Source organism: Gadus macrocephalus, chromosome 13 (genome assembly GCF_031168955.1).
Source record: "Gadus macrocephalus chromosome 13, ASM3116895v1".
Classification (NCBI taxonomy): domain Eukaryota; kingdom Metazoa; phylum Chordata; class Actinopteri; order Gadiformes; family Gadidae; genus Gadus; species Gadus macrocephalus.
This window is the reverse complement of record NC_082394.1, coordinates 13,974,913-14,001,868: the sequence shown is the minus strand read 5'-3', so window position 1 is coordinate 14,001,868 and position 26,956 is coordinate 13,974,913. Positions and strand designations below refer to the sequence as shown.

The following is a 26,956-nucleotide window of genomic DNA, read 5'->3' as shown; positions in this document are numbered from 1 at the left end:
TTTACCACTGTATGTGATGCAAGATGACTCCGATGCGTTGCGCTGTACAATTTGACCAATAGGGAACTGATGCGCATTGTCAGCGATGTGCTTCTACGCCCGACAATTGGCTGTGTCCGTTTTTCGAAAGGGGCGTATTTTTCAAGCCATCTTGACAGAATATTTAGCTTCATCCAAGCCATTAACTTGATATCTACAGGGTTCTATTACCCTTGGTTTGACATGCTACAACATTGAAAACGTATAAACCACAGCTATAAAATAATATGGAGTTAATGCGAGTGTCCGAAGTTATAATGGACGGCTGAAATATTGAAGATGACGCTGTCGCCTGTGAAATCACCGGCTAGCTAAGCTTGTGTTGGTGGTGGTCTAACTGGAGGAGCTAGCATGTCCGCCTTGCCTGTAGTTAGTCACTAGCTGACATTTAGCCAGGGCAGAGTTTATTTTCTCCAGGCACACGCATTGCTGTGGGACAGCACTTGACAAGGTAAATTGCTCCGCTTTACCAATAATTTGGTCGGGTTTGGTACAGACATTGCAGTTTGAGTGTAAGCTCAATGTGTCCTACTCAACCGCGTAAATGTTATCGCATCAGTGTAAAATCTGTTTGCAATGGTTAAGTATCGCTCGCGTCTGTACAAAGCGAAGGCCACATATTTTCACATTGCTGTGTTGTGTGTACGCGAATAACATACAGTTTGACATTATGCATGATCTGCATTCGCAACCTGTTTACTATTGCCACATATAATTAGGCAACTAATCAACTTGCAACATGAGTGTTGTCTCTGTTGTTGTTCGGGGAAAATGGCTGACAAATGTTAAAGCTCGGGTTGGTATTTATTGCCTTTCAACCTAACTACGCACAGCAACAAGGGCAAAGAAATAGAGAATGCAGGCATACGATTGGCCTCCAAGTAACGCGAGAATTTTACCGACTACCGATTTAACCAATCCGGAGAATGCTGTGTTGCATGAAGGCCGTACTTTTTTATTTCGACGTTGGTTCAGCTTTGCTATCTTGGCCAATACTTGTGTGGCTTGATGAAGTTATTGAAATAATTATCAATGTCTTATGATTGTACTGATCATAATCAAAGTATGTTTAAGTATAATGCAAAGTATGTTTAAGTATAATACACAATAAACCAACAATATTACTATTGTTATATTACTAATGCTGAATAATTCGATATGAAATGTAATTATTGTTATTTTTAATTATTAAAAACATAGATTGTTAAAAATACATCTTATAATAACTTCCTAAATTATGAGCACCTGTGTGTCTAACCTAGGTTTGACACACGTCATAAAATCAGCTACCACCTAATATGCCAGATAATGCTGATTCCTATTGAAACCGATGCCTTTCCATTACAGGTGTAACCCTGGATGAGGAAGGCGAGGGGAGGGGCATGTGAGACAGTAGTTAACAGGTTCAACATGGGCAGGGGTCGAGGCAGGGGCAGGGGAAGGGGCAGGGGGTCATCAGGCCAGTTCCGGCCCCCCTCACCGTACCGGCTGCAGCTGTCTCCCTCCAGGGAGACGCTGACCTACGCCCAGGCCCAGAAGATAGTGGAGGTGGATCTGGACGGCCGGCTCCACCGGATCAACATCACGGACCCTCTGCCGGTGGTGACGGAGGACGAGATGATGGCCCAGGACCTCTCCGAGTGCAACAGCAACAAGGAGAACAGCGAGCAGACGCAGAGCAAAGCCCGCTCGTGGAGGAAGCTCCCCAACGTCAAGGGCCGGAGGAACGGCAAGAGCGCGTCCCACCGCGCCGACGCCCAGCCGCCCGGGGCTCACGGCGACTCCCAACAGCACTCCTCCGCACAAGTGCCCCTGCCCGAGCCCGTGTTCCGCGTCCTGAGCTCGGTGTGCCCCTCGGACGCGCCCCCGCTGCCCGCCGCCTACTACCACTACACGGAGAGGTCGAGCGAGGAGCAGGAGCGCGAGGCGGAGTACGACATGGATGAGGAGGACCTGGCCTGGCTGGAGATGGTCAACCAGAAGAGGGTGTCGGACGGCCACGCCTCGGTGTCGCCCGAGACCTTTGAGCTGCTGATCGACCGGCTGGAGCGCGAGTCGGTGGCGGAGTCGCGGAGCCAGGCGCTCTCCCAGAGCGCCATCGACGAGGACGCCTTCTGCTGCGTCTGCCTGGACGACGAGTGCCTCAACAGCAACGTGATCCTGTTCTGCGACATCTGCAACCTGGCCGTGCACCAGGAGTGCTACGGCGTGCCCTACGTCCCCGAGGGCCAGTGGCTGTGCCGCTGCTGCCTGCAGTCCCCGTCGCGGCCCATGGACTGCGTGCTGTGCCCCAACCGCGGCGGCGCCTTCAAGCAGACCAGCGATGGCCGCTGGGCGCACGTGGCCTGCGCCATCTGGATCCCCGAGGTGTGCTTCGCCAACACGGTGTTCCTGGAGCCCGTGGAGGGCATCAAGAACATCCCGCCCGCCCGCTGGAAGCTCACCTGCTACCTTTGCAAGCAGAAGGGCCGCGGCGCCTCCATCCAGTGCCACAAGGCCAACTGCTACAGGGCCTTCCACGTGACGTGCGCGCAGAAGGCCGGCCTGTTCATGAAGATCGACCCGGTCAGGGAGACGGGCTCCAACGGCACCACCTTCACCGTGAAGAAGACGGCCTTCTGCCAGCACCACTCGCCGCTGGGCCCCCGCCACCACGGGGACGACGAGGCGGCGGCGGCGGAGGAGCGGCTGGCGGGGGGGCGGGGGAGCCGGGGTCAGAGGTCGTACACGCAGAGCCCGCCCTCTCCCGGCAAGAAGAACGCTCCCAAGGGCCAGAAGAAGAAGGGGAAGAAGGGCTCCGGCAGGCCAGGCCGGCGCTCTGCGCTGCCGGTGCTGCTGGTGCCCCAGATCCCCTCACACAGGTCAGAGCCTCGGGGGGGCGAATGATAACGGGGGGCTGAGGCAGACGCCTTCTAGGTCCACAAAGTCCATTCCATTCTTTTGAGGCAACCTTCTTCATTTGCTTGTTTCACAACCCGTGAGTGTCATCAGCTTATTACATTACATGGTCGGAACAAAACATTAAAAGGTATTATCAAAATGGTTACAGTGTATCTGCAGCACAGTGGGTTGTTTGGATTATTATCGTCCACCTACTTTATTGCGCCTTTGTTCTGTTTGAAGGCAGTTTGAACACAAGGCAAAAACAAAGAGTAAGAAAACCCAAGTAACCACCATCATCCTTATCTGGTGTCCTCAGGCTCAACAAGATCTGCACAGGCGTGGTGGTGCAGAGGAAGAATCAGTTCATGCAGCGGCTCCATAACTACTGGTTACTTAAGCGGCAGTCCAAGAACGGCATGCCCCTCATACGACGACTCCACTCACACCTTCAGGCCCACAAGACCACTGAGCTGGTGAGGGCCAGCGCTTCCGTCCAGACGTTCCAGCTTTTCTGTTTCAGTCGATTTCTGGTTAATTTAAAAAGGTGTGTGTGTGTGTGTGTGTGTGTGTGTGTGTGTGTGTGTGTGTGTGTGTGTGTGTGTGTGTGTGTGTGTGTGTGTGTGTGTGTGTGTGTGTGTGTGTGTGTGTGTGTGTGTGTGTTTTAGAAGGAACCTGATGAGAAGCTGTGCGCCGCCAGAGAAGAACTCCGCTACTGGCAGAAGCTGAGGCAGGACCTGGAGCGAGCTAGACTGCTGATAGAGCTCATCCGCAAGAGGGAACGACTAAAGAGGGAACAGGTGGATGCCATGGTCCTATCTTCAGTATACAGCATGAGTCGATCCAGAACATGTGTTAATGTTTAACTGTTCAAGACTCCAGGCTCGGGCTGCCTGGCAACTTCTCTGTATCGACTTGTCTGTGCTGTGCTACGTTTATCCGACCAAGATTGATTACAAAGTGGTAATGTAATCATGTAACGATTGTTAATAGGGCTCCACAATAAATAGCATATTAATCTAAATCATTTTTTCCCCTACAATTAGCTAATTGTGAAAGGTCTCCATTGATTTATTAACATGTTTGGAGATTTAGACAAACAAAGGAATCAGAGTTTGTATTATGGTTCCATGCCATTTTAATTTGACATACTCCATGTAAAATTTAAAACCATAACAACTCTAATATAATAAAGCAATTGGTTCATTATCCAGGTAAACGTATGGTATACAAAAAAACCCTAACCCTCCAATGTCTCCATGTGTGCAGATGAAGGTGCAGCAGGCGGTGCTTGAACTGAAGCTGAGCCCTGCCCTGGTGCTGCTCCGGTCCACGCTGGACCAGCTGCAGGACAAAGACGGCGCCCGGATCTTCTCTCAGCCCGTTAACCTGGCCGAGGTCAGTGCAGTTCGGACAGGAACGTCTGAGATTATATCAACTATTTACCACCAATTAGATTGACCTGGCTCGTTAGTTCATGTGTTTAAATGCTTTAACTGTGTAAACTGGATCAATAATTGTTTGTTTCAGTCGATTTTTGATTTATAAGGTATTTAAAAAGAGTTATGTGTGTGTTTTGTATAAATGGGAGGAACAAGAAGATGAGTTATCAATTACGTTTTACCTTCACGGTGCAAAAGCTTCCCTTTTCTTTGCATTTCTGTACTGCTGCTCCCAGGTTCCAGATTACCCAGAGTTCGTTTCCCAGCCCATGGACCTCTCCACCATGCGGGCCAAGCTGGAAGCCCACGCCTACTGCTCCGTGGCCGACCTGGAGCGCGACTTCGACCTCATGGTTTCCAACTGCCTGAAGTACAACTCCAAGGACACCATGTTCCACAAGGCGGCGCTGCAGCTGCGGGAGGTGGGCGGGGCCGTGCTGAGACACGCCCACCGCCAGGCCCAGAGCATCGGCCTGGACCCCAGCTCCGGCCTGCACCTCCCCGACTCGCACAACAAGCACGGCTTCAACCAGTGCTCCTGGGATGACGGTGAGCCGGCTGCTTGGACAGGGATCATCTCCATCTTAAAATGTGGAGCACAATTGGCGAGAAAATGCGGCCATTTCTTTGTTCCTTCGAAAGTCAGTAAAGAGTGTAAAGAGTTCTCAAGCTGGTTCCATTATGGGGGTTTTAAGTTACAAAACAAAAAAAACCAAGACACAGAAATGAGCTAATGACATATCCAGAGATCCAGAAGTTGTCTCAAGTCAATTACAATAGCTGTGTAAGTGTGCGCCCGACAGCCAAACCGGTGCTTATCGTATAGCGTCCTCCATTACCTCTCCACAGTCGACTCCATCCTGGACCCGGAGAACCGGCTCCACCTGACCACGGAGGAGCAGCTGAAGACCCTGCTGGACCAGCTGGACGTGGTGAACTCCATGCGCTCCAGCGGGGGGCGCACCAAACGCGTCCGCCTGCTGCGGCGGGAGATCAATGCGCTCAGACAGCGGATGAACCAGCAGCAGCTCGGCGCCCAGGTCGTCAACGGCAACGCAAAGAAAGACCCAAAAGAGGAGGAGCCGGAGGAGGACCGGGAGGAGAGGGTTAAGGTCGAGGTCCAGAAGGAGAGGAAGAAGGGAAAGAAGGAGATTGCCGACAGCGGACCTTTAACGTCCGCCTCAACCCCGGGTGCAGGTGAGGCCTCGTGTAGAACGATTTAAGTCTTATGAAATGATAATGTGTACATATTTTAAACATATTAAAAATGTGAAAAAATATATATGAAATATGAAAAATCGTAATGATATCTTTTGCGGCCTTTAAATCAGCATGTAGTTCTGTCAGGACACGCCTTCTATAGGAGGGGTTTGCCTCTGACCCCTCCCCCCCCCCAATGCCCTCTTCTCTGCAGATGGCTCTCCCCCCGTGTTGGAACTCACGGGGGGCGCCCCGCTGGAGCCCCCCGTCCTCGGCGTGGCCCCTGGGGGCCGCCGCTCCCCCGGCCGCTCCTACAAGCGCCAGAGGTCGGCGCGCAGCGGGGGCAAGGGCCCCGGCGAGGACGAGGCGGAGGTCGGCGAGACGGCGTGCCCCCAACCGGAGGCGGTCCACGAGGTCACGCCTCTGGGCCGGGCGGGCCCCGCCCCCCCACCGGTCCCCGCGACCCCGCTGGCCGGGGTGGGCCGCCGCACCTCCATCCTCTTCAAGAAGGCCAAGAACGGCGCCAGGCTGCCGGGCAAGAACAAAGCGTCGCTGGCGGAGGACAGGGTCAACGGCCTGGACGGCGCCGATGGCGCCCCCTCGCCCGCCATGCCCACATTCACGCCGCTGCCCTCCTTCCCCTCCCCCCACCACCTGAGGTCCAGGGGGCCCAGCTCCGACGGCGAGCCAGAGAAGCCGCTCCCGACGCACACCCAGCAGGAAGGTAGGAGCACGTGGCCGGCTCTGCGTGCACACTCCAAGCACGGGTCAATGTTCCCGGACGGGTGTTTGTTTTGTGGCCACTAACCCAGTGAAATGTGTGTCTATTGATCAGGCTTGATGAACGGGCTCGGGAAGCACGAGGACGCCCCTTCAGACCTGCCCAACAGCCAAACGTTCAAGTTGGTATCCAGTGTATCCATTATTAATTCTCCCTTGTTTAAATATTGGGAATAGGTCTTTGTTCTTTGGGATTCTAGCGTGGTCACCCTCTCTCTCTTTCTCTCTGACTCCTTTTTTGCTCCACAACTGCAGTGGCTCTCCCCCCAAACGAAGCCGAGGAAAACCTGCTTTGGCTAAGGTCCCAGACAATGAGAACGCTGTTGACCTCGCTGGTTCAGGTATATATGGTTAAATTTAAATCTTATCACCAATTCTTAGGGGTGGCTTTTGAATCTTGGACGGTTTGATTCTTTTGATAGCAAAACATAGCAAGTTGACTTGTTACATTTTCCATAAATGTCCTTATTATATGTTTGATAACCCCATTGTGAAATAGCAGTGGCTCTAAAATCGTTTCTTTTCAAAGTATTGCACAGTTTAGGCTGTTAGTGAACTAGGTTACACAATGTGAAGAAAAACCCTTCAAAAGTTAGCATTTTGAAACGATTAAATATTATTTAAAAAAAGTTACATTTCTAGTTGTCAACATCAGCTGCAACATACCACTGGCATTAATCTCTCCGCATCGCAAAATCAGCTTTTTTACCTTTTTAATCAGTCAAACGTTTCTACATTCTCTTCATCGATGTGAATATCGTGCATAACCAGTCTATATATAGTATTCTATATTATAGTCTATTTCACTAATACTAGCCTTTATTATTATATATTTAACGTAGATGCTGACATGAAGGAACGCATGCATTGTCGTTCTTTTGTGAACTGATTTTGTTTGGAAGGTGTTCGGTCATTCAGCAGAGCCTACGAGCCTGACCTAAACCGCTGTGGGGAAACCCTGACAATTTTCAAGCAAAAACGTGGCATCAATGAGCAATATATATATATTGAGGCATTTGTTAAACAAATTATAAATGATTTCACAATGGTCTGGCCTCATAAATCAAATTCTACCAAAACCCTAGTTGAGGAATCCCCTAACCATGACAGAGTACAATCCACACTTTAATCAGATGTTCCTGAATAACAACCTTGTGTCAAATGCATTCCCCACTCTCAGATCATGAGCATCATTGCCATGTTTCTTTGTTTGTATACAGGAACGACAACACATCTCTCTCTAGATAGCGGGTCAGCCCTCACACCGCTGGACTTGGTTTGGGCAAAGTGCAGGGGCTATCCATCCTATCCAGCAATGGTGAGAAAGACTTTACCAGTACTAGTATTTGGGTGTGATGAACATTTCCATCAAACTGAATAATAATGTAATACTTTGAGATGGTAACAAAATTTCTTCCATCTAATAAAAATGGAAGAACACTAATCAATTTAGCACTCATGCCGATTCAAAACCAAGGCACAACGGTCAGTGTCATTTCTCCTCCTTTTGCTGTTTTTATTCATGACCCCGATTCACCTTACACACTAACAGATTGTGGACCCAGGCATGCCCCAAGAAGGTGTTCTTCACAACGGCATCCCCATCCCAGTCCCACCTGTGGAGGTTCTCAAGCTGTGTGCTCGGAGGGAAGAGGAGGCCGGCCAGAAGCTGTTCCTGGTGCTCTTCTTTGACGCAAAGAGGACTTGGTAAGAGAGAATCTCCTGGAGAAGTGTAAGAGCCTATATAGCCCGGTTAATATAACTAGTGGTAGTGGTCGTAAAACGCAAGGGAACAGCCTTGCTTGACTTGTTTTACCCTCGCACAACTCGTCAACTCTAGTGTTTCTTTTGGTCAATCTCCAAATGTGTTAAATGTGTGTTTTAGCAAACGTTTATTCAAATACATGTCGGAGGAGGATTACCCTTGGGCCCACTCCTCAGTTTTGGTGCTGCGCCCCAAATTGTTTTATTTCCCAGAATGCCATGATGTTACTAAATATGTCTTCTTCATCGATGGTTAAGATTCCAAGGGGTAATCATACCGCACTGCACTTGACAATGAATGTATAAGGTGGGTTTTTCATGTAGAAAAATATGAACAACTCGTCCATTTTGGCCTCAATTAAGGGTGATTTCTAAGCTCCATTTTTGTTTTTCACACTAAACAATTGCACACTTTGGCTAACAATTTGTGTCCCAGACCCTGTAAGGATCTTAAAGCATTGCCAATTGTACTATCCGGTTGAGATCAGATCATCAGTTCCATTTTGAAAACTTGATGAACAAATGATAAGGCCTCCGACGGTCTGCCATTTCCTCTCCTTCCGTTCTAAGCCATGCTAAAAAAAGAATTGTTCCAGGATTCGGGGCTCCCACCCCATTCTAGTACACAGTTACTGAGCGATATTTTTCCTTCAAGCTTGTCTCTACTATTGCTGCTTCACTGCAATAATGACATCGATGTGAAGCAACATAGAGGTACCACTCGCATGCTGAAGGGTTCAATGTATAGGACATGCATTAAATACCACCTTCACCAGAATGCAAACACGTAGATCCCAGCTCGCTTTGGATCGGTATCCTCCTTTTTTTCAATCTACAACAAACGTGCATACATCAAATATCTCTCCCTTCTCAACCTTTTCTTCAGGCAATGGCTGCCGCGGGACAAACTGATGCCAATGGGGCTGGACGACACCGTGGACAAACTGCGCCTCATGGAGGGAAAGAAGCCAAGCATCCGCAAGTCTGTCCACACAGCCTATGACCGGGCCATGGCCCATCTGAACCACGTGAGGGGGAACCTCAACTTCACTCCATCCAATTTTATATGAAAACGCAAACCTTGGAGCATTGTTCACAGGTGGCCTGTAAAACTAAGGAACGATGGAAGCCGGAGTTCCACAATAATCTGTCTGAAGAGGTGATCGAGTCTTATGGTTACTTTTGGTTTCCATTTTGATGTTTGCTTTTTTAAATAGGGATGATTATTGTTTATATGGCACATGTCCTTTCTCTAAAAAAATATATTGATTCATGAATTTGTTTCACACAACCACTGTTGCTATATGTTAAAAAAGCAGTAAGGTAAGAGTGAAACAAGGCTTCAAAGTAGAGAAATTGTAAATATTTTATTGGAAAATAGATTAGCTTGAGTCAAAGCATTTATATAGATTTTATGGATGGATGTCATAGATTGTATTGGCCTCTGAACAGTCTGTGCTTTTTCTTAGAGTGCCAGGGTTCTCCATGGTAAATCAGGTCCGCCCCGTTATGTAAGTTATATATTTGGCCTTGGATAGTTTTTGTGTCGATCCATTTTGACGTCACTTACAATATGCATAAAATAAACGTGTTTCTTGTTTATTTTTTCATTCTGGCTGCCATGAAACCCATTCAAGCCAATGACAAATTGTGTACGTGTGTGTTTATGTATATATATATATGTATATACGTGTGTGTGTGTGTATATATATATGTATATTTATATATGTTGTATTGTTTAAATGTGCTTCCCATTCAATGGATCAGAAAATAGATATTGTCTGCCTAATTGGCAATAAGACCTAGTTGTATACGGTAAAAAGGAAAGTGGGAAGCTGAGACCTTTTCTGAAGAAGCGCTGCAGCTACTTGTTAAATAGTAATCATTTTAAAGTAATTACAAAGCAGAGGATTTGATGTTGTCGACATTGCAATTGCATATTAAGGAATTTCTACAAATTTTCCAATCCGATAAAGCACAATCAACCTGTTTAAAAAAGCTATGATCCATGACTCCTATACAAATCTGTTGCTTGTGTATGGATTCCTACTCCACTGAGGAAATGTGCTTGTATATATACACTTGTAAATATTGTAAATGTGTTTATATTGGCTTACATTAAGTAATTTAAGGAATGCAAAGATCTAATTATAGGGTTTTAATTTATATTGTGTGACAGTTGAAGAGTGTTATTTAAAAAGTCAAATATTATCAAAATTCAAAAAAGTAAGGGTATGATGATCAGTAGGTCTTTGTCAAAGTGACGGCACTTAACTGAATTTTTAGATAATGTTCACTAGCATTCAGTTGGCACAATTGTGTAGGCGTGAGTGTTTGCACTAGCCTACTATTTTTAGTTTTCTTTTAGGTGGTATTGGAGATTTTGATCTTGTAATTTAAATTGTTCTGCAAGATCTTCAATCTTTCCAAGACAATATTTTCTCACAAATAAATACAGTTTCAACATAAGACGTGTCATTCATCATAAAATCTCATCACCTGTGCAGAACCTAATTTAATTAACAGTTACAACCAATTTCGAGAAAGAAGTATCTTTTAAAAGTAGTCTTGCCACATTTGGATGAACACACTTCAAACAAGGACATATGAGATTTTTAGCAGATTGAGGATCACACTTGGTTTTATTCACAAAAGGTAACCTGGATGAAGTTAGACCTGCTAATACACTAATACAATTTAGCCAGGCTCATAATGTTCTAGTGGTTATTTAGACCAAATAATTTGTGTGTGCAACATAGATATTACTTTATGACCCAATTAATTACCGCATAAAGAGACGGTTGCAACTAGGTGGGCCGAACCGAATCCAATATCATGTCCTTCAACCTTTGCTCCGTTACATTTCCCATCATTGTGAGGAAATCCCCTCACTGTTGTTGCAATAAAATATAAAAACATAATAGCTTTACAATACTTCATTTTGATTATACCGCATGACGCTATACATTTCCTGTCTTGCTGTCTTTCCCAGACTCGGCTTTCTGATCAGGGTGGGGAGGAATGCCAGTGTCCATTAAATTAAATAGTGTAAGACGTAGTGTTGAAGACCAAAGTCCAAAGAGTTCTCAGTGTCAGTGGCCGGTGTGCAAACCAGTGACGGTAAGAACAGAACAGCAATGGGTTGACACAGAGACCTCCCCTATAGCAGAGACATGAAACCATTATCTGTGGAGTCCTGCTGCTCAGACTTGCGGGAGCTCTTGCTGGGGTTCGGGGTGGTGGAGTACTTGGGTGGGTACCGTATGAAGAGACGGTCCTCCTCCTTCTTGAGCCACCGCAGGAGCTTGGTGATCGCTGTGATGGCGCAGGCCTTCGTCACCAGGGGACTGAAGCACGTGTACAGCTCAAATTTACTTGTGACCTAAGACATTGAGCAAGATGGGAAGACACAGACTTGACTCCAATGTTTGTAAAGATGTTGGAGGTAAGACTTCAAGCATAATGTGAGTTAACCTTTACTAGAAATGCCTCTGCTATTAGGTTTTGAAATGCTCCGGGAGAATATCTTATCTAGTTGACTGAGCGCCTGCCTTTGTATGAGACCATTTTGATTATAAACCACTCCCGGACAAATTCTGACCAATAAGGACATCGCTGCTCTCATTTGATTTGGGAATCAATCTTATCCGTCAATCAAGCTCACTCACACTGTTGTCATCACAATGCCAATGAAACGTTGGAAGGCAGGGTTATTTTCTAAAACCAGCCTTCTGCTCTTACTCTCTCTCTTAACAACTGTCAAATGTTACTTAGAGCACCTTTAACAGGGAAGCTGTGCTTACGTACCCAGGCCAGCAGGGTCTCCCGCTCGGCTACATGGTAGATGAGTTTGAGGGGCCGGGATGAGCTGTGGATGCGGCTGTGCATGTAACGGTACAGGTCCAGCAGTCTCATCTTCTCCTCAGCGCTGCTGTATGGAGCTTCCATCTCTGGGCTGCAGGGGAAGGATAAATGATGTGAACAAAAAGGCTATATTTTGAGGGGGAATACCTCTGAGAATTAGCAAATCCATGCACTTTGTCGGTGAAATGGCTTAGGGTTATTTATATTCAACTAATTATAAATCATAATTGTCAATGGTCTCGTACTCATCAATTTGTAAGTTATATGGACCTGGAAAGAACTACTCATTAAAGGTAATCATAGAGTAAATCATCATGCTTGTTTTTAGAGCAATTGATTAATATCGATTATTTTTGTTACATGGGCTGTGCTGCATTGGCATGCAGAAATCCTGCAAATGCACATTCCAAATCATTCCAAAGCAATACATTCACTTTTATATGTAGTCCTCCGACCCATGTGAATGACATCCAAACAAAATGAACACAACACAAACGCACACAGACCTGGTGAACTGGGTGAGCTGACGGTGGTTATCGGGCACGTCGAAGGGCTTGTACATGAAGTGCCTGAGGTCCGAGACGCCCACCTGGCTCACGCTGTACGACTGGGCTTTCTCTATGAGGCTTAAAGAGTTCTGGGCCACCATGGCCTCCTCTATCCTTCTCTTGCACTCGGCCACGGCGTAGAAAGCCTCCTTATCGGTGGAGAGAAGCAGGAGGCAAACAGTGCATTCCGGAGGGTCCAGGTAGGATATGTAAGCGTAAAAGTAACAGTCGGGGTTAAAGAGAGGCAGGCAGATGGGAGTCCAGATCTCCCCGGCCTGGAAGGCCGACGAGGCGCCAATCAGGTTGAGCAGCAGGTGGACGTCGGCGGGCTCCAGCCTGGCATCCTCGATCACCGTCTTCTCCTGGACGATGGTGACCAGCTGCTTCTTTGCGATGAGAATGGAGAACACTAGGTTAGGGGTGATGGCCTTCTGCAGGATCTGGCTCAGCGAGTCCCTGAGAGAGGAGGGCAGGGGCAGGCAGTGCACGGCTGCCAGCAGAAAGCTGGGGTCCCAGTCGACCAGGTCTAGCAGGCCGTCCAGGATCTTCTCCGACCCGGCTAGCAGGCGGCGCAAGTCGTAGTTCTTCTTGTGCTCGAAGATGCGGGTGATGCTGGCCTGGGTGAGCATGCTGATGATCTGGTAGTACACGTAGAGAAGCTCGTCGCGGAGCTGCTGCTCGGACTGCCGGCTGTTGGCCACACACACCAGAACCAGGGGACCCTTCTGCACGAACACGACTGTGTGCTCCTCTGAGAAGGGAGAGGGAGGAGGAGAGCTTAAGCATACGATTATAAGAAGCCTTTTAGCGTTGGTGTATTAATAAAATTAGAGGAAGAAAGCTCTATGAAGCCTCACCTGAATAGACGGATCGGATCATGTTGTCTCCACTCTGGACGAAAGACACAAGGGCCATCATCACTCCCATGGTGGATGAAAGGGCCTCTTCACTGCCATAGCGGGAGTATATAGGCTTGCCTGCTTCACTGAGGACAAAGACATGCTTGCGGTGCTGCCTCCAGCTCTCGGCTGTCACGTCCTCGTCACGGTGGGATAGAGGGGGAGCCTCTTCAGCGATGCTCTCAGACAACACGGATGACGTGCCCTCTGTGCCAACACAGTGTTCCTCTAGCTTACTTCCTGCCAGCAATGCAACTACAAACTCCCCAGAACTGTCTTTACCATTATTAACCGAAGCCTCCGCCAGAACGACTTCATCTGACTGAGCAGATAGGCCGATGTCTTCAGACTCCTGGCTTTCTGTGTCAGCCTTATGGCTCAGTTCGGCCTCTAAGGTCGACGTCCGCTCGACTGCTGTAGGGTCTGGCAGCAGTGTCTCTACGGGGTCCTCTGTGCTTACACTGGTTTTAACATCTCTGTCCACAATCTCACCGTGATATGGAAACATGTGACTGCCCAACAGCGAGAGAGACGTTGCCAATGTATCAGCTATAATGGAAAACAAAAAAGGAAAAGTGAGATAAATAGGGGATACTACGTAAATAAAACTTTGCCATCAACGGTTGAAAATAATTGTACCATATGCGCCAGGACCCTCGGTTGGTTGATCACATATATTCAGTTCTTCCGCACCTTCTTTTTGTGGATTGTCTCTTTCCATGTTACCATCCCAGTAACTGCAGGGGAGAGCGTTTAACATTTAGAGCTCCTCGATCATTATACTAAATGCCAAGCAGCCAAGTAACCGAAACGTAAAGAGCTTTTAAATCGGAAAACTGATCTTGTGCTAAAGTCACATGATATGAGGCATATTAGCCTCGGGTCGAATTTTTTAAACTGTGGCTTACAATATATAATTAAGCATCAAAGAAACAGACACAGGTTTGAGAAACAGTACGTTGACAGTGTAACTATTTTGTTTAAATGAAATCCAATAATCTAAAAATCATGATACAATACAAATGCATGCAATGTACACTGCAACAAAGTACACTGAATACAAAGTACTGCTTGTACGAGTGCAAGGCGTCTAACGTTTCCCAATTTGCATTACACAGCGTAATAGCCAAATGTAATGTGAACACACTGTGATGCTGCTCAAAACGAATTCATTTATATTTTGTCAAAGCTAATGAGCTAACTCTGACAGCTAGACTACAACATTCATTTCAGGGCATCGTCTTAAAATGACCATGACAGTAATTGTAAGCAATGAATATGAATCAGATTATACTGAAGAAGATAACACTTACTACTTATTATTATACCGTCAGAACTTCAGTAAACCGGTCAGCGTACAAGCTGAGCTAAAGATCATAGAATGAAAACAACATTTCCTCTTAGGACATCCGACTTCCGGAATACCTGATGGAAGGAAGAGTTAACCAATGAATGAAGCCGCTTGGTCACGACAGCTTCGAACCCGCCTTTTGAGCTAGATGCGAACGAGACGAGACCCATCAAATCCTGTTTTCAGGCTCCATACGTTCCGCATTTTCTGCCACGCAATTTAACAGGGCTATATATTCATAGCGATTCCCATCAGCTTCCTGCTTAATCTCCAGATGTTTTCCTTTATCTCCATTGTGGCCGTAGTAGCTGAAGCAACTCAACAAGATGTTCAATCGGCTTGGGGACCGAGGAACCATCAGTGTAATCTACCAAGTGGTGTTTTAGCGATTCTTCGAATATTGAATTCGATATGCTCCCATATAACCCCAATGTTTAGAAATAAGGATTGTACCCCAACGTCATAATTGCTGGAGAGGAATATATAGTGACACTAGCCTACCCTACTACACAGCAATAGATTTACCCTTGCATTTGTTAATAACATGCCCTTCAGATACAAAATTGAAAGCAAACCGGGAGTCACAATGGCCAGGTTGTTATAATAAGCGGTTGCACCGTTTTTTTATTCTGCAGAGCAAAATAATGTTTGCTTTGCAAACACAATCACTTTAACGTTTGGTCTAGGTGTGAATAAACAATTTATTTAGGTAGCGAATATGAATAGGCGACTAACCTAATGGTCATCGTTTTTCAACCGTCTATCAATATAGTAGAAGTATATACAACTAACAATGATTCACATTCCTCCATGTTGCCTGCAAGCAGATCTAAACGCTTCTATGGTAACTATTGCAAGTATATCATGCCAATATAAAAACGGCAATTCTTGGATCATCAGTGTGAATTACATTTTCCTAAGACATCCGCATATATATTCGTATTGCGGTCGAAGAGCCTAAATGCTTGGAAAAAACCGTCATAAGATTATAAAAGTTTAGTTGTTAATTAAATGTCCTTGATACATCGTTAATTTGAGAGTAGCCTATATATATATATATATATATATATATATATATATATATATATATATATATATATATCCTGTGCACTATTTTACATAGGCCTACATGCAAGTAGTTTAATGTCTAAGGTGTAATATCTAAAGAAGCAATTTGATATATTCTCACCCTTCAACCGTTTCATTGCCCTTTTTGTAGTATCACGGCAAATGTAAAACTTCAAAGGGCTTGGTTCGCAACAGGTGTCAAGGACATTAAAAGCACTTTCAAGCTGGGAATAAACTATTTATTTCAGCTGATTAAGATGTCAATAATTGCATAATGTGCATAGCAAAAACATTATTTGCTTATATGAACAGAAAATGATATTAGGCAACAAGCGGCTAGAAAATGGACGGGAACATTTATAATTTCTCAGAAAATATGCTTGATTTGAAAAAATAAAATAAAGATAAATAACTAAAGAATACATTTTAAGAATGTTTCATCACCACTATTCCCAAATAACTACAGTCTGCTTTTAGCATGATGAAAGTTACCAGCTGGGGGTAGCGACAAAACCAGAACCAATTCACCATATTTACTTTGTAACAATTGTACTTTTTGCTTGTTTCAACTACGATGGTAGAACCTCAAAATAAAGACGTTTATTCAAGGGTTTCTGGTCAGTGAAGAATGGGTAACAATTACACAAAGTCAAGTTTGTACTGACATCACATGAAAGACAGCACCACCAAAAGTCACCACCAGCCCCACGTTATTAATTTTGTAGCATTTTCAATATAATAATTTCTTAGGTTTTAAAACCAAAACACACGCATCAAATATACTTCCTAGCGTTATACTTCCTAGGTATCATCTTTAACTTTGTTGTTGCTATCCCCAATCAGTTCTGGCAAATTAATGGAACAGTCAACAGTCGATTTTCAGACCAATCTACTATTCCTCGGCCTTCCTCTACGGCCTCCTACATTTCCTGGCTTTTGCAAGCTTTTCCGTCTCTGCTTTGCCTCTGAAGGGTCAAATTCTGAGTCACTGTCTGTCTGTCTGGCTTTCCGCTTTCTCCCCTTGATTTCCTCTGCCTCGTCCTCCTCTGTATGTTCAGAGGTTTGATCTCTGTCACTCCAATCACTTTCAGTATCTTTGGAAGATGCCAGCTTTAATGGGCACTCCTCTGATGGCTCAGCTGCTGTGATTCTGTCCAGGGCATCCCCTTGCACAGCGGAAATCAAGCTGAACTCCTCTGTTGCTGCATTTCTTTTGGGCCTTCCTTTTGGTCTACCAGTTGACCTATGATAAGTCTTCTTGATCTGCTTCTTTGGTTCTTCCTCGTGTGTGGGGTCTTCATCGATAACAACCTCGCCCGTATCCTCGGTGCTCATCTCGTCATTCATCTCATCTATCTTGGGTGCGGTTAGTTCTATCTTCTCCGTCGTCTCCTTTGCGTGTTCAATGGTCCCCGAGTCGAAAGTTGCGTTATGGTACCGCATAATGTGACTTTTCAGGCTGACGTTGTGATTGAAGCTCTTGTCACAGTGCTGGCACTGGTAGGGCTTCTCCCCAGTGTGCAGTCGCAGGTGGGATTTAAGGTGGCCATGTTGGTTGAATGATCGACTGCAGAACTCACACACAAACTGCCTCTCTCCAGTGTGCACCAGCATGTGTCTCTTTAAGCAATGGGGAGCCGGGAAGACCAAAGCACAATGTGGACATGAAACACTGTTGGGACCCCGGTGTTCTTTCAAATGGAAATTTCGAGCCCGGAGCTTGGAAAACGTCATTGCACAGTCGGGGCATTTATAGGGCTTTTGATTAAGGACGTGGGCCCTCTGATGGGTCAGTTTATCGATTCTCGTTTTAAAGGGTTCCATACAGAACTTGCAGAAGTGCCGGTAGTCTTCGGTGTGGATTCTGCTATGACTTTTCAGGGCTGCCTCATCCTTGAGCCTCTTACCACAAACATTGCAGAGAATTGGCTTGATTTTGTACTCGCATGTGTGAGGCTTGCCCACAGTGAAAAACCCACCGCAATCTGGACAAAGTTCCCGGACCTTTTTACGGACTTCAGAAAGACATTTGTTCTCATAAGAGCCATCTTTTTCCAATTGGTCAGAATCAGAGAACTCGGATTCGGAGAGGTTACACTTTCCCCATTCCTGGTCCGAGTCATCAAACTCGTCCTCTGATCCCTCCGTTTCTTCTGTTTCCTCATCCTCTTCTTCCTCTCCAACCGCTTCTTGATTTGAACAATCGCTGTCTTCATCAGCAGCAAAGGTAATCTCTGATATATCAAAGGTTATTCCGGTGCAGCCCTCCTCATAAGACTGAAATATATAGATAAAGATGAGTAATATGTTAGGGATTAATCAAAACTATTCACATGCAAACAAGATGTATTAAGCCATCAACAATAATGTCAAAACTACAATCAAAGTTGAGCCAACCTCCGAAAAATTATATGTATTTTTTTTAAATAGAAGAGAGTAAAATCCATAAACAAAACATTAATAATAATAATTGGAAGCCCAGTATAATTATTAACAATCTAAATGTCTGCGGATAGTTGTTTCTTCCTCAATGTTTTTCAAGCCTCCAATATACAAATTGTTTGAGTGAAAGTTTCAAGAGGAGGGCGCTTATTTTTTATTTAAGAGGGCATTAAACAAAACAAATAAGATAATTTATCAAAGTATGTGCTCATTTCAGAGCACCTAAAAAAAAACGACTGATGAGCACTCTTGAAGGAAGACAGCTTAATTTGGCTTGGCGATACACCTTGTTGTTACATACCATGTTGGTTGTCGGGTTGATCTCTGAGCCACCTGTCCTGTGACGATCTCCAGCCTTCTCCAACCTACAGCTGCAACCAAATGGAACAATGTGTTAATTGCAAGGGCAGGATAACTCCCCAGGCTATTGTCGAATTGTTGAGTATTGTGGTTTGTGTGTGTGGATCTCTAAACTTCTATGCATGCCCGTATGCATGTAAATAATAAATCGATCTGTATTGGATGGCACAAACAGGCACAGTTCTTACTGCTACAAACGGGTGACCATTAAATTAAAAAGTATGTATTCTCCACAATAGAAGTAAAACACACTTTTATTTGTTTCAATAGTTAACCAAGAGAATTTATTTGCCACACAATGTCCTTATTAGAGAAAAAACGGGTTGAATATCTATCAGTGATCTAATATTTTCCGTTGCCCAGTCTTTGCATCAAGACTAATCTTAACAAAATCTGTCTTCATTTTGTTTTACAAAAGAATATCATCAAACTATCATCATCCCATTGCCCATCCTTTAAACCATCATTACCCTTTAATTAATTGTTAGAAATAATGTTAGCCTACCTGAATGATCTAAGAGCTATCATATGAGCGGATTTGTTAAAAATAGCAGCAATCAGTCAGGTATTTAGTGAATGCTCTTAGTTCATTGACCCGAAACAGTTTTTACATTTTTTATCAACCATTCTTTGACAAAGATTTGAGTCCCCTCAGAACAATGATTTGACTGTTTGAACTGTAGAGCCCTCAGCAGTACCATGACTCTTTTTCTGAAGATTTGTCTGAAAACTTGTGTGTTCTACATCCAGCTATCTCTGAGCTCAGTGAACAAAAACGTAACCACCTGAACCGTTAGACACCTAGTATGTATGTATGCATGGAAAACCCCTTTAGATAATTATACTCACCAATCTGAGACCGATCCCTCTTGAATGTTGGAAACCACTGAACACCATTTATCATAACTGAAAAATAAAATGCAAAATGTTAGGTATAATCACAATACAGTGGGGTGGAAAGCAGGGTAGAGTTGAAGGCGTTGAAAAATAACAAATAAATAGCATTGCAATCATTGGGGAAAATAAAATATGGAAAACATGTGTCATTACAGTTTTAATGCAACCTTCACTATGCCAATCTTATTGGAAAGCTCTGGACCGTAAGTATTTTTAAATGCGCCACTTATTAATGACATCAACATGTTTCAATGGTGAGCATCTTCAGGTCAGGTAATACCTGACTAGAAGAACTAAAGGCGAGATCACCAGTCAAGTCCCATGTAGCGTTGTATACATGTCCAGGAGAAAGTCTAGCAGGACCACGCCTCGCTCGATAGAGCCCTCATTTGGTGAATGTTTCAAGGGTATATACATCCTGCAAGATCACTATCCATTAGTTCACGAGTATTTGTTGATTTGGACCATATGCTTGTTTCCTTTTTTTGTTCTTCCCGTGGTTATTAATTTATCTTGTAAGCCTCTTGTGTACCATTAGTGTTCCTGGGTTGTTGCCAGTTCGCTTGTCATTGTTCTGCTACCTTGTATCCAGTTTATTTATATTATTTTGAGCGACTAGTACTGTGGACAAGGCCACATAATGGATGTATTACAACCTATACAATTAAACATGTCCTACATACGGCTATGTGAATTAGGAGTTTGATAAAAACATGATTTTGAGAACACAATGCCCAAATATCAGTGAAAGGCAAAGAAATTCAGTGTCAGGCAACGCAGAACACAACTCTGTATCCCCCCACCCCTTACTGGTTACTCACTTTTATATAAAAGGCTTTCGAAATACGAATGGCTAGATTATGCACTTACAAAGATTAACACAGGTACACACAATTGGAAAGACGTCTCTCGTGTGGACAGCTATAGCTAAGCATTGAATGACCGTTAATCCACAGAAAAAAAAAACAGATACAGGTTTAATAATGCTTTATACTTGTGTGTTTGTGTGTGGGGGGGTTCAAGTGTCATTGTGTAACGTGAATGGTGCAAATGAATCCAACACACTTCGGACTTGATGAATGTGACGCACTTGATTGGATATTACTGATACATGGATCTACTGTGGTGTAACACGTATCTTTTGCGCGGTTTGATGCAATACTTTGCATCCGTAATAATTATCACGTGTTTATTCTGTAACGATAGTCATCTCAAAACCGCCCGGTTGTCTCATCCCCTCTCTGTACGAAAACCTCCATCAACATATTTCACTGTGCACAAGCTAGTTAGCAACCAGTATATCGGCTTTAGCTCAAATACTCTGAAATCTTTTACATTGAAGACTTCACAACCATTCGATATAGTCATCATAACGTCTTTATTCGACACATTACAATTTTGATGGAACCATATGTATTCTTTCGCATTATATTTACAATAGTTACGGTGACCTACCACTGACTGCCGCTCACCGACCGGGACGAACTTAACGTCATTTCCGCCCGCAGTCAAGCCTGATTTCCACCAGGGACGTACGCGCCGCGATCACCGCTGCCACTCTAATCAATGAAACCATTTCCACCGGGCGCGCTGCGGAACGTCTCAGCAGCGTCCCATGAGCTGCACGCCGCGCCGCAGCGCAATCATTCCGTAGCACTTCTATTTTTGACGCGAGTCGTTGCTGAACCGGGTAAATTTCAACAGAGCAGATCGAGCCGGGCAGGAAGTAAAAGCCTGAGCATCCGGTCAATTTTCAAAATAAAACACAATACTCAGCTCATGTAGCCCATAGAGATATATATATGATGTAGCCTATCACAACTTCAAGGGCACAAAGGTCCAAGAAAAAAAGATTATTATATGAATCCGTTACCCTGGTTTATAAATTAGCAGGTCCGACCAAGAGGTAAAACCATTGCTACAACTCCAAAGAGATCCCAACTAAGAATGTCTGTTGTCACTCGAGTGTTAAAGGCACCCAGTGCAACTTTCGAGGCTTAAAAATAAACATTCAATTTCTAGTCTTTTTTTACACGTAGTAAGTTTCAATAACTCCATACCATTACATACCGACATTTAAGCAGCAAAGATGAGACGTCGTTGTGTGGTGAGAACTGATACAAAATCGATAACAACAATGCCGCCATTTTCTTTATTTTTTGTAACCTACAATAAATAAAGCAGGCTTCCAGTCAATGGAAAAATGGCTTCTCCCCACCGGCGATTGTTGTTTACGATTTTCTATCAGTTCTCACCACACAACGACGTCTCATCTTTGCTCCTTGAATGTCGATATGTAATGGTATGGAGTTATTGAAACTTACTACGTGTAAAAAAAAGACTATAAATTGAATGTTTATTTTTCATTGAATGTTTACATAAAGTTGCACTGGGTGCCTTTAAGTTTTACTGTAGTGTAAATGACAAAAACACTCATGACATGTAATAATCTTCTCACCTGTCCAGCAGAAAAAATGCCACACAAGCATCGGTTTTTAGACTTTTCCCGTCCTTCAGTTGCCGCCAACGTGGGAAAGCAGCGCCTAGGATTACTCTTGATTTCTGTTTTTCTCTTTCAGCGTTTTTATTATCAATTGCTCTCTCAAAAATTGATTTCCTTCTGTTTGCTGGTGCTGGTGGTGGTGGTGGTGGCGTCTTGTCTGCCATGGAAATAGTTTTCTAGTGCTAGGTCCAAATGTGGATTAGCTAGTTAGCTAGCTCCAGTAGCTACCGCAGGATAACAACAAACAGGAGCTTGCTCTGGGTCACGCGCTTTGAGTATGTGCACGAAAGGGTCACGCGCGGGGGGAGTGCAGTACGACCGTTTGATTGAATTACTGTCCAATGCCACTCGGTGGTTCTGGAAATCATTGGCTGGAGTTTTTCGAGCCCTGCCCGTTCCACAGATGATTGACTTGTTTAATTGTCATGTCTGTAAGTGGGTAATCATAAGGATTTCAAGTAATTTTGCAAAAATGGCAAAAAAGGAGAATTCCATACCCAACCTTTAAATTGGTCGATTAAAAGACAGACTCAAGCCGGGTTTCTGCTCAAAGTATCCAGACTTTTTAGTTCCGGTGACTTGAAATCAATAGTTTTTCGTTCCATGCAGAAATGAAACAAATGGTTGCTTCTTCATACGTGATGGGACTAATTTGCCGAATCTTCCAGAGTCTTTATGTTTGAAATGCTGCTTAAACAGACCAGCTGAAATGGTCCTGTTTGGGTATTAGGTTTGAGAAATTGGATTTTAGGTAATCCAATATCCACTTTCAATCGGCGACCGTTTGTTTACCAAATTATTATTTGTTACAAAAACAATAAGAAACATCGAGAATTAATAACAATACCTCTGTATGCAATGAGATTTCGGCTTTCTTTCAGTGGTCGTCAACGAGGAAAAGCTTATCCAACATTGATATTTTCCTATCAAATCGTATTCTGGAGAAAGCGAAGCCGCTTTTTTTTTTTAGCGGCTTGGGTTCCGCAATTTGTTTTTTTAAGTGTCCTGCGATCGACTCGACACGCATTGCAACCATGAACATATTAGATTGCAACCACTTCTGCTGTCTTTCTTCTTCTATATTTGGTTTCATTCTAGTTTGTTGCAATTGCGCCCTCTACTTGGCGTTTGTCTTAAACGTTTTTTCAAGCACTTCCAAGTAATGGCCAGAAAAAAAACTCATTACGGGAGGAGGAGGGAGGTCAGCTGATCCATCACGATTTATTGATAGCGGAAAAACAGCCACTACAACCATACTGTACTAGTCATATGCTTAATAGTCGGTCCCAAATTTCTTGTCTGGGTTGCATCCAGTTTGACTTATGGTTGCAAGGTTAATGGCGGGGCATTAGTATGCAATTATATTATCAGTCAAAACATTTATCCTGTAAGCCCAAATGTAGTAATTCAAAAGTAATTATGACATGCACAACATTTTGAAACATGAGATGTATCCAGTTTAATTGCATTTTATTTATCCTATTGGGCAAGGTATTTTTTATTTGACCAATTTTAGAAATGTGTACCAATGATAGCTCTATTGAGAGATTGTGATAATTATAGGTTTATAGTTTATCACTATGGAGGCAATAAGAGGACTGGAATAATCGGGCTCAGCCCTAAAAATGACTACAAAACTCTTGTTCATCGGTTTCCAACCTAGCCGCCCAACTGTAATTGCTTGGTTAAAAATAACTCTTGAAGTTCCAATGTGTACGATTTAGCCACTAGCGGTGAGGTTGCAGATGGAAACCAACTGAATAACCCACCTTCCTTTCCAATGACAACATCAACCTGTATTATGTAAGTGTATTAAGGGGCCCACACACAGCCCAGACTCAAACCAATGGCCAACTGCCTTTATCCGACAACTCAGTTGCCTTTCTTCTGACCCATTCGGTAGAAAAGTTGCATTGAAACATACCGTGAAGACTACTGCCAACTACACAGTAGCGTGTCCTTAGACTGCCAATGCTCTCAGACTTTGAAAGTTGAATCGGACAAGACACAGTCTGTGCGGTTCCAAAAGCTTGCAACCCAGATGAACACAACAGCGCTTCTTGATAGATTTATGAACTTCTATTTAGTTATTTAGTCTGCAAAACAGCAATAGATGCAACACAGTCTATCACAATAAAACTACCAGTACTGTAATAATAAAAAACGATTCAGGGTGTTGCACATGTGTATAGAACAGGGTCAGATGCATTGTGCCCTTAAAAATCATACAATTGCACTCAATTGAGATAATGGGGCTTTTAAATGCATTGTAAAATATAATTAACGTTTGTTTTACTCTGTATGCAAAGCATGTCCAGATTTTGTTATGCATTTGCAAACTGTGCAAAACTTCCAAATCACTGAAATTAAAATATCAGCTGGGAACCACAACCTCCTCCTCGCACTGCAAGGTAGCAGTGCTGTATGCTTAGCCCTAGATGCTTCACCAACTATAGATGAATCACAGAATCAACATTATTATGTGGTGAATATTAGTTATCGTTCGAGCTAAGACAGAATTTTTGTGGTTAGAAATGCCACAACACTTCACGACGCTTCTCTATAAGTATACACATTACATGTTTTGAATGAGCTAATACTACATATTTCTGTAATTAACATTGGACAATAAGTATATATTATCTTAGGTTAATAAATATCCACATATGAGGCTATATATTTACTAATATGAAATAGATGAGGCATAAGAAAATGCAGTAGACTATCCATTACGTCGTAAAACGTATGATATTTGATCAGCTTGAGAGCCGAGAGAATGGGGAACATGATGCTGGATGTGCATAAGTTGATCTTAAACCTAAAACCTACCCTGTGGTCACCATCTGCGTTTCCTAAATCGATATGGTCAAAATTAACAGTTTAATAATAGAATAATAAAATACAACCAAATAATGAATGCACCATATTCAAATATGTTTTATATTTAGATCGATAAATAAATAGCCATATATTGCCAGAGATAACCACTGCACACAATGATCGACATTCTGTTCACAGAGATACTATTGACTCACATCGACCAAAATAGTGACGCATAATTGACATCGCTTACCGTATCCAATTACCTCATGAGTTATTCACATGTAAGACAACAATTAACATGATCGTAACGAATGTAAACAATGCACATGGATGTTGTTAGTAACTTCCTCACATCCTCTGTGAGCATAGCTGTCCATCCAGCAGCGTATCTAACATTTGCGATGGGCTTAGTTCAGGAAAATTGCAAATTCCCCCAAAAGCAAACAGATCACATAATTACCTGTCCAACAAATATACAGCCACCATGGGGTCACTTTTCAGGCACTTCAACTCTCTCAGTTCTCGCCATCGTTCAAAAGCCATACCAATGTTTACTCTGGTTTCACTTCTTGATTTATCCAACCTCTTTTTGTTCGTAGCCTGTTCAAATGTTGTCTTTCTCTTTTTGCTTTGAATTGCAGTGCAAGCTGTTGTAGGTATAGCTGTACCTGGACATTTTGGCTGCACTTTCTCTGCCATTCTTGCAAGACAAGCTCGCTAGCTTTAGCAATAGGTCTTGATAGCCTTGTGGAATAATCCGGTCATGCGCAATGAGTACAAGGGTAGCTCTCTCGCAGGTAGTCGGGTAAGAAGGTACAGGTAGCTCATGAAATTAATTAAATTATTCGACATTCCTTGGAATGACCTGCAATTTGTTTTTTTGAATGAAATAGATATATGTAGTGATTGCTGTCAGACAGTAAAGCGAATATGAAAAAACGTTGAACGTCCTCGCAGAATCACCCCAATGGACTCTGGAGAACCTCTGCTTCCTGGGCTCCATAATTTCCCAAGACCTCAAAGAAGAGATAGAGATCAGATTACTCACCAAAAAACCTCAATTTACTTACAATGTCAAGAGCAACTCGGCCAAGTCGGCATCCGATTTGCAGTCTTCTTTTTCTTTCAGTTCACGCCATTCCTGAAAAGCTCGCCCAACGTTTACTCGTGTCTGGCATCTCTGTCGGTCAGTCTCCAATTTTCTCTTCTTCTGTTCCTCCGATATTGGATTTCTGTGTCTCTTTTTAGTCGGCCTATCCATGATGAATGTAACAATCCCTAGCCGGTTCCGTGTGTGTGTGTGTGTGTGTGTGTGTGTGTGTGTGTAGTGCCGTAAAGCAATTCGTTACTTTGCGAGACCCGCAACTCCCGCGAGAGTTGGCGGCGGGTCGGCGGCAGAAACGATAGTTATGTTATTATAACTCTAGGGGTGTGTTCGAAACCGCCTACTTGCTTACTACCTACTAAATATTTGGCTTACTTCTCGAATCCTTAAATAATGATTGAGTAATCCATTTGAGTAATCGACGTTCAGAAGACCGTCCTTACTTAACCACCTCAGATAATTCATAATTATAATTCATACTTTATTGTCATTGTGCAAACTTGTACAATGAAATTGGGGGTGGTGCTCACTACCCATAGTGCAAAATAAAACAGTGCAAAAATACAAACACAAACAACAGCAATAGGCACAATAAATATAAATATGCAGTCATAACATATAAGTGTCTTTTTTTTAAATAAATAAATATGGTAGAGGATTTCACATGTCCATTGGGGGGGGGAAACTTGATGACGTGAATCAAATGACGTGTCAATAACCTACCGACCGGGCGCCGTTAATAAACATTATAAATAAATATATAAACGTCACATTTAACGTCACAGTACACCTTCAACCTAAGGATTTGCGGTGATATGTTAAAACAATTGTTAAACAATTGTTAAAAGCACTGCTGCTGCGGCTCCCCGTTTAGCGCCATTGCTTCCACTGTTCTTTTGAATAGACGCAGTGCATTCTGGGGCAGTTTAGTACGTCTAGTAAGCTAGCGATGCTTACTCAAAATCTTTCCGGAAGTAGAAGACATTCGGAT

The 26,956-nt window shown here is 43.7% G+C and overlaps 3 protein-coding genes across 10 annotated transcripts; 1 reads left to right on the top strand and 2 right to left on the bottom strand.

Annotated features, from left to right (window-relative positions):
• Positions 1-137: 137 nt before the first annotated feature.
• Positions 138-10,574, top strand: brpf3a (bromodomain and PHD finger containing, 3a). 3 transcript variants are annotated; one of them, XM_060069748.1, is made up of 13 exons: positions 138-490; positions 1,387-2,900; positions 3,239-3,395; positions 3,591-3,719; positions 4,189-4,317; positions 4,598-4,910; positions 5,211-5,558; positions 5,776-6,285; positions 6,397-6,463; positions 6,597-6,682; positions 7,562-7,659; positions 7,894-8,048; positions 8,992-10,574. In XM_060069748.1, exons 2-13 carry the CDS (start codon positions 1,399-1,401, stop codon positions 9,173-9,175), a joined length of 3,678 nt encoding a protein of 1,225 aa, XP_059925731.1. In that variant the 5' UTR covers positions 138-490; positions 1,387-1,398; the 3' UTR covers positions 9,176-10,574. The 3 variants fall into 3 exon arrangements, with proteins under 3 accessions (XP_059925731.1, XP_059925729.1, XP_059925732.1); XM_060069746.1 differs by having other exon boundaries at positions 3,588-3,719; XM_060069749.1 differs by lacking the exons at positions 7,894-8,048; positions 8,992-10,574 and having other exon boundaries at positions 3,588-3,719; positions 6,397-6,467.
• Positions 10,575-10,728: 154 nt separating this feature from the next.
• On the bottom strand, positions 10,729-14,923 carry mon1bb (MON1 secretory trafficking family member Bb). Its single transcript, XM_060069751.1, has 6 exons — positions 14,730-14,923; positions 14,056-14,153; positions 13,375-13,965; positions 12,476-13,268; positions 11,913-12,060; positions 10,729-11,487 (listed from the first exon to the last, which is right to left on the bottom strand). Exons 2-6 carry the CDS (start codon positions 14,135-14,137, stop codon positions 11,266-11,268), a joined length of 1,836 nt encoding a protein of 611 aa, XP_059925734.1. The 5' UTR covers positions 14,138-14,153; positions 14,730-14,923; the 3' UTR covers positions 10,729-11,265.
• A 1,136-nt stretch (positions 14,924-16,059) lies between these two features.
• LOC132470851 (zinc finger protein 771-like) lies at positions 16,060-26,180 on the bottom strand. 6 transcript variants are annotated; one of them, XM_060069753.1, is made up of 4 exons: positions 25,931-26,180; positions 19,487-19,543; positions 18,579-18,648; positions 16,060-18,112 (listed from the first exon to the last, which is right to left on the bottom strand). In XM_060069753.1, exons 1-4 carry the CDS (start codon positions 26,119-26,121, stop codon positions 16,715-16,717), a joined length of 1,716 nt encoding a protein of 571 aa, XP_059925736.1. In that variant the 5' UTR covers positions 26,122-26,180; the 3' UTR covers positions 16,060-16,714. The 6 variants fall into 6 exon arrangements, with proteins under 6 accessions (XP_059925736.1, XP_059925738.1, XP_059925739.1 ...); XM_060069755.1 differs by lacking the exon at positions 25,931-26,180 and adding an exon at positions 25,321-25,632; XM_060069756.1 differs by lacking the exon at positions 25,931-26,180 and adding an exon at positions 25,529-25,602.
• Between the last annotated feature and the right edge of the window lie 776 nt (positions 26,181-26,956).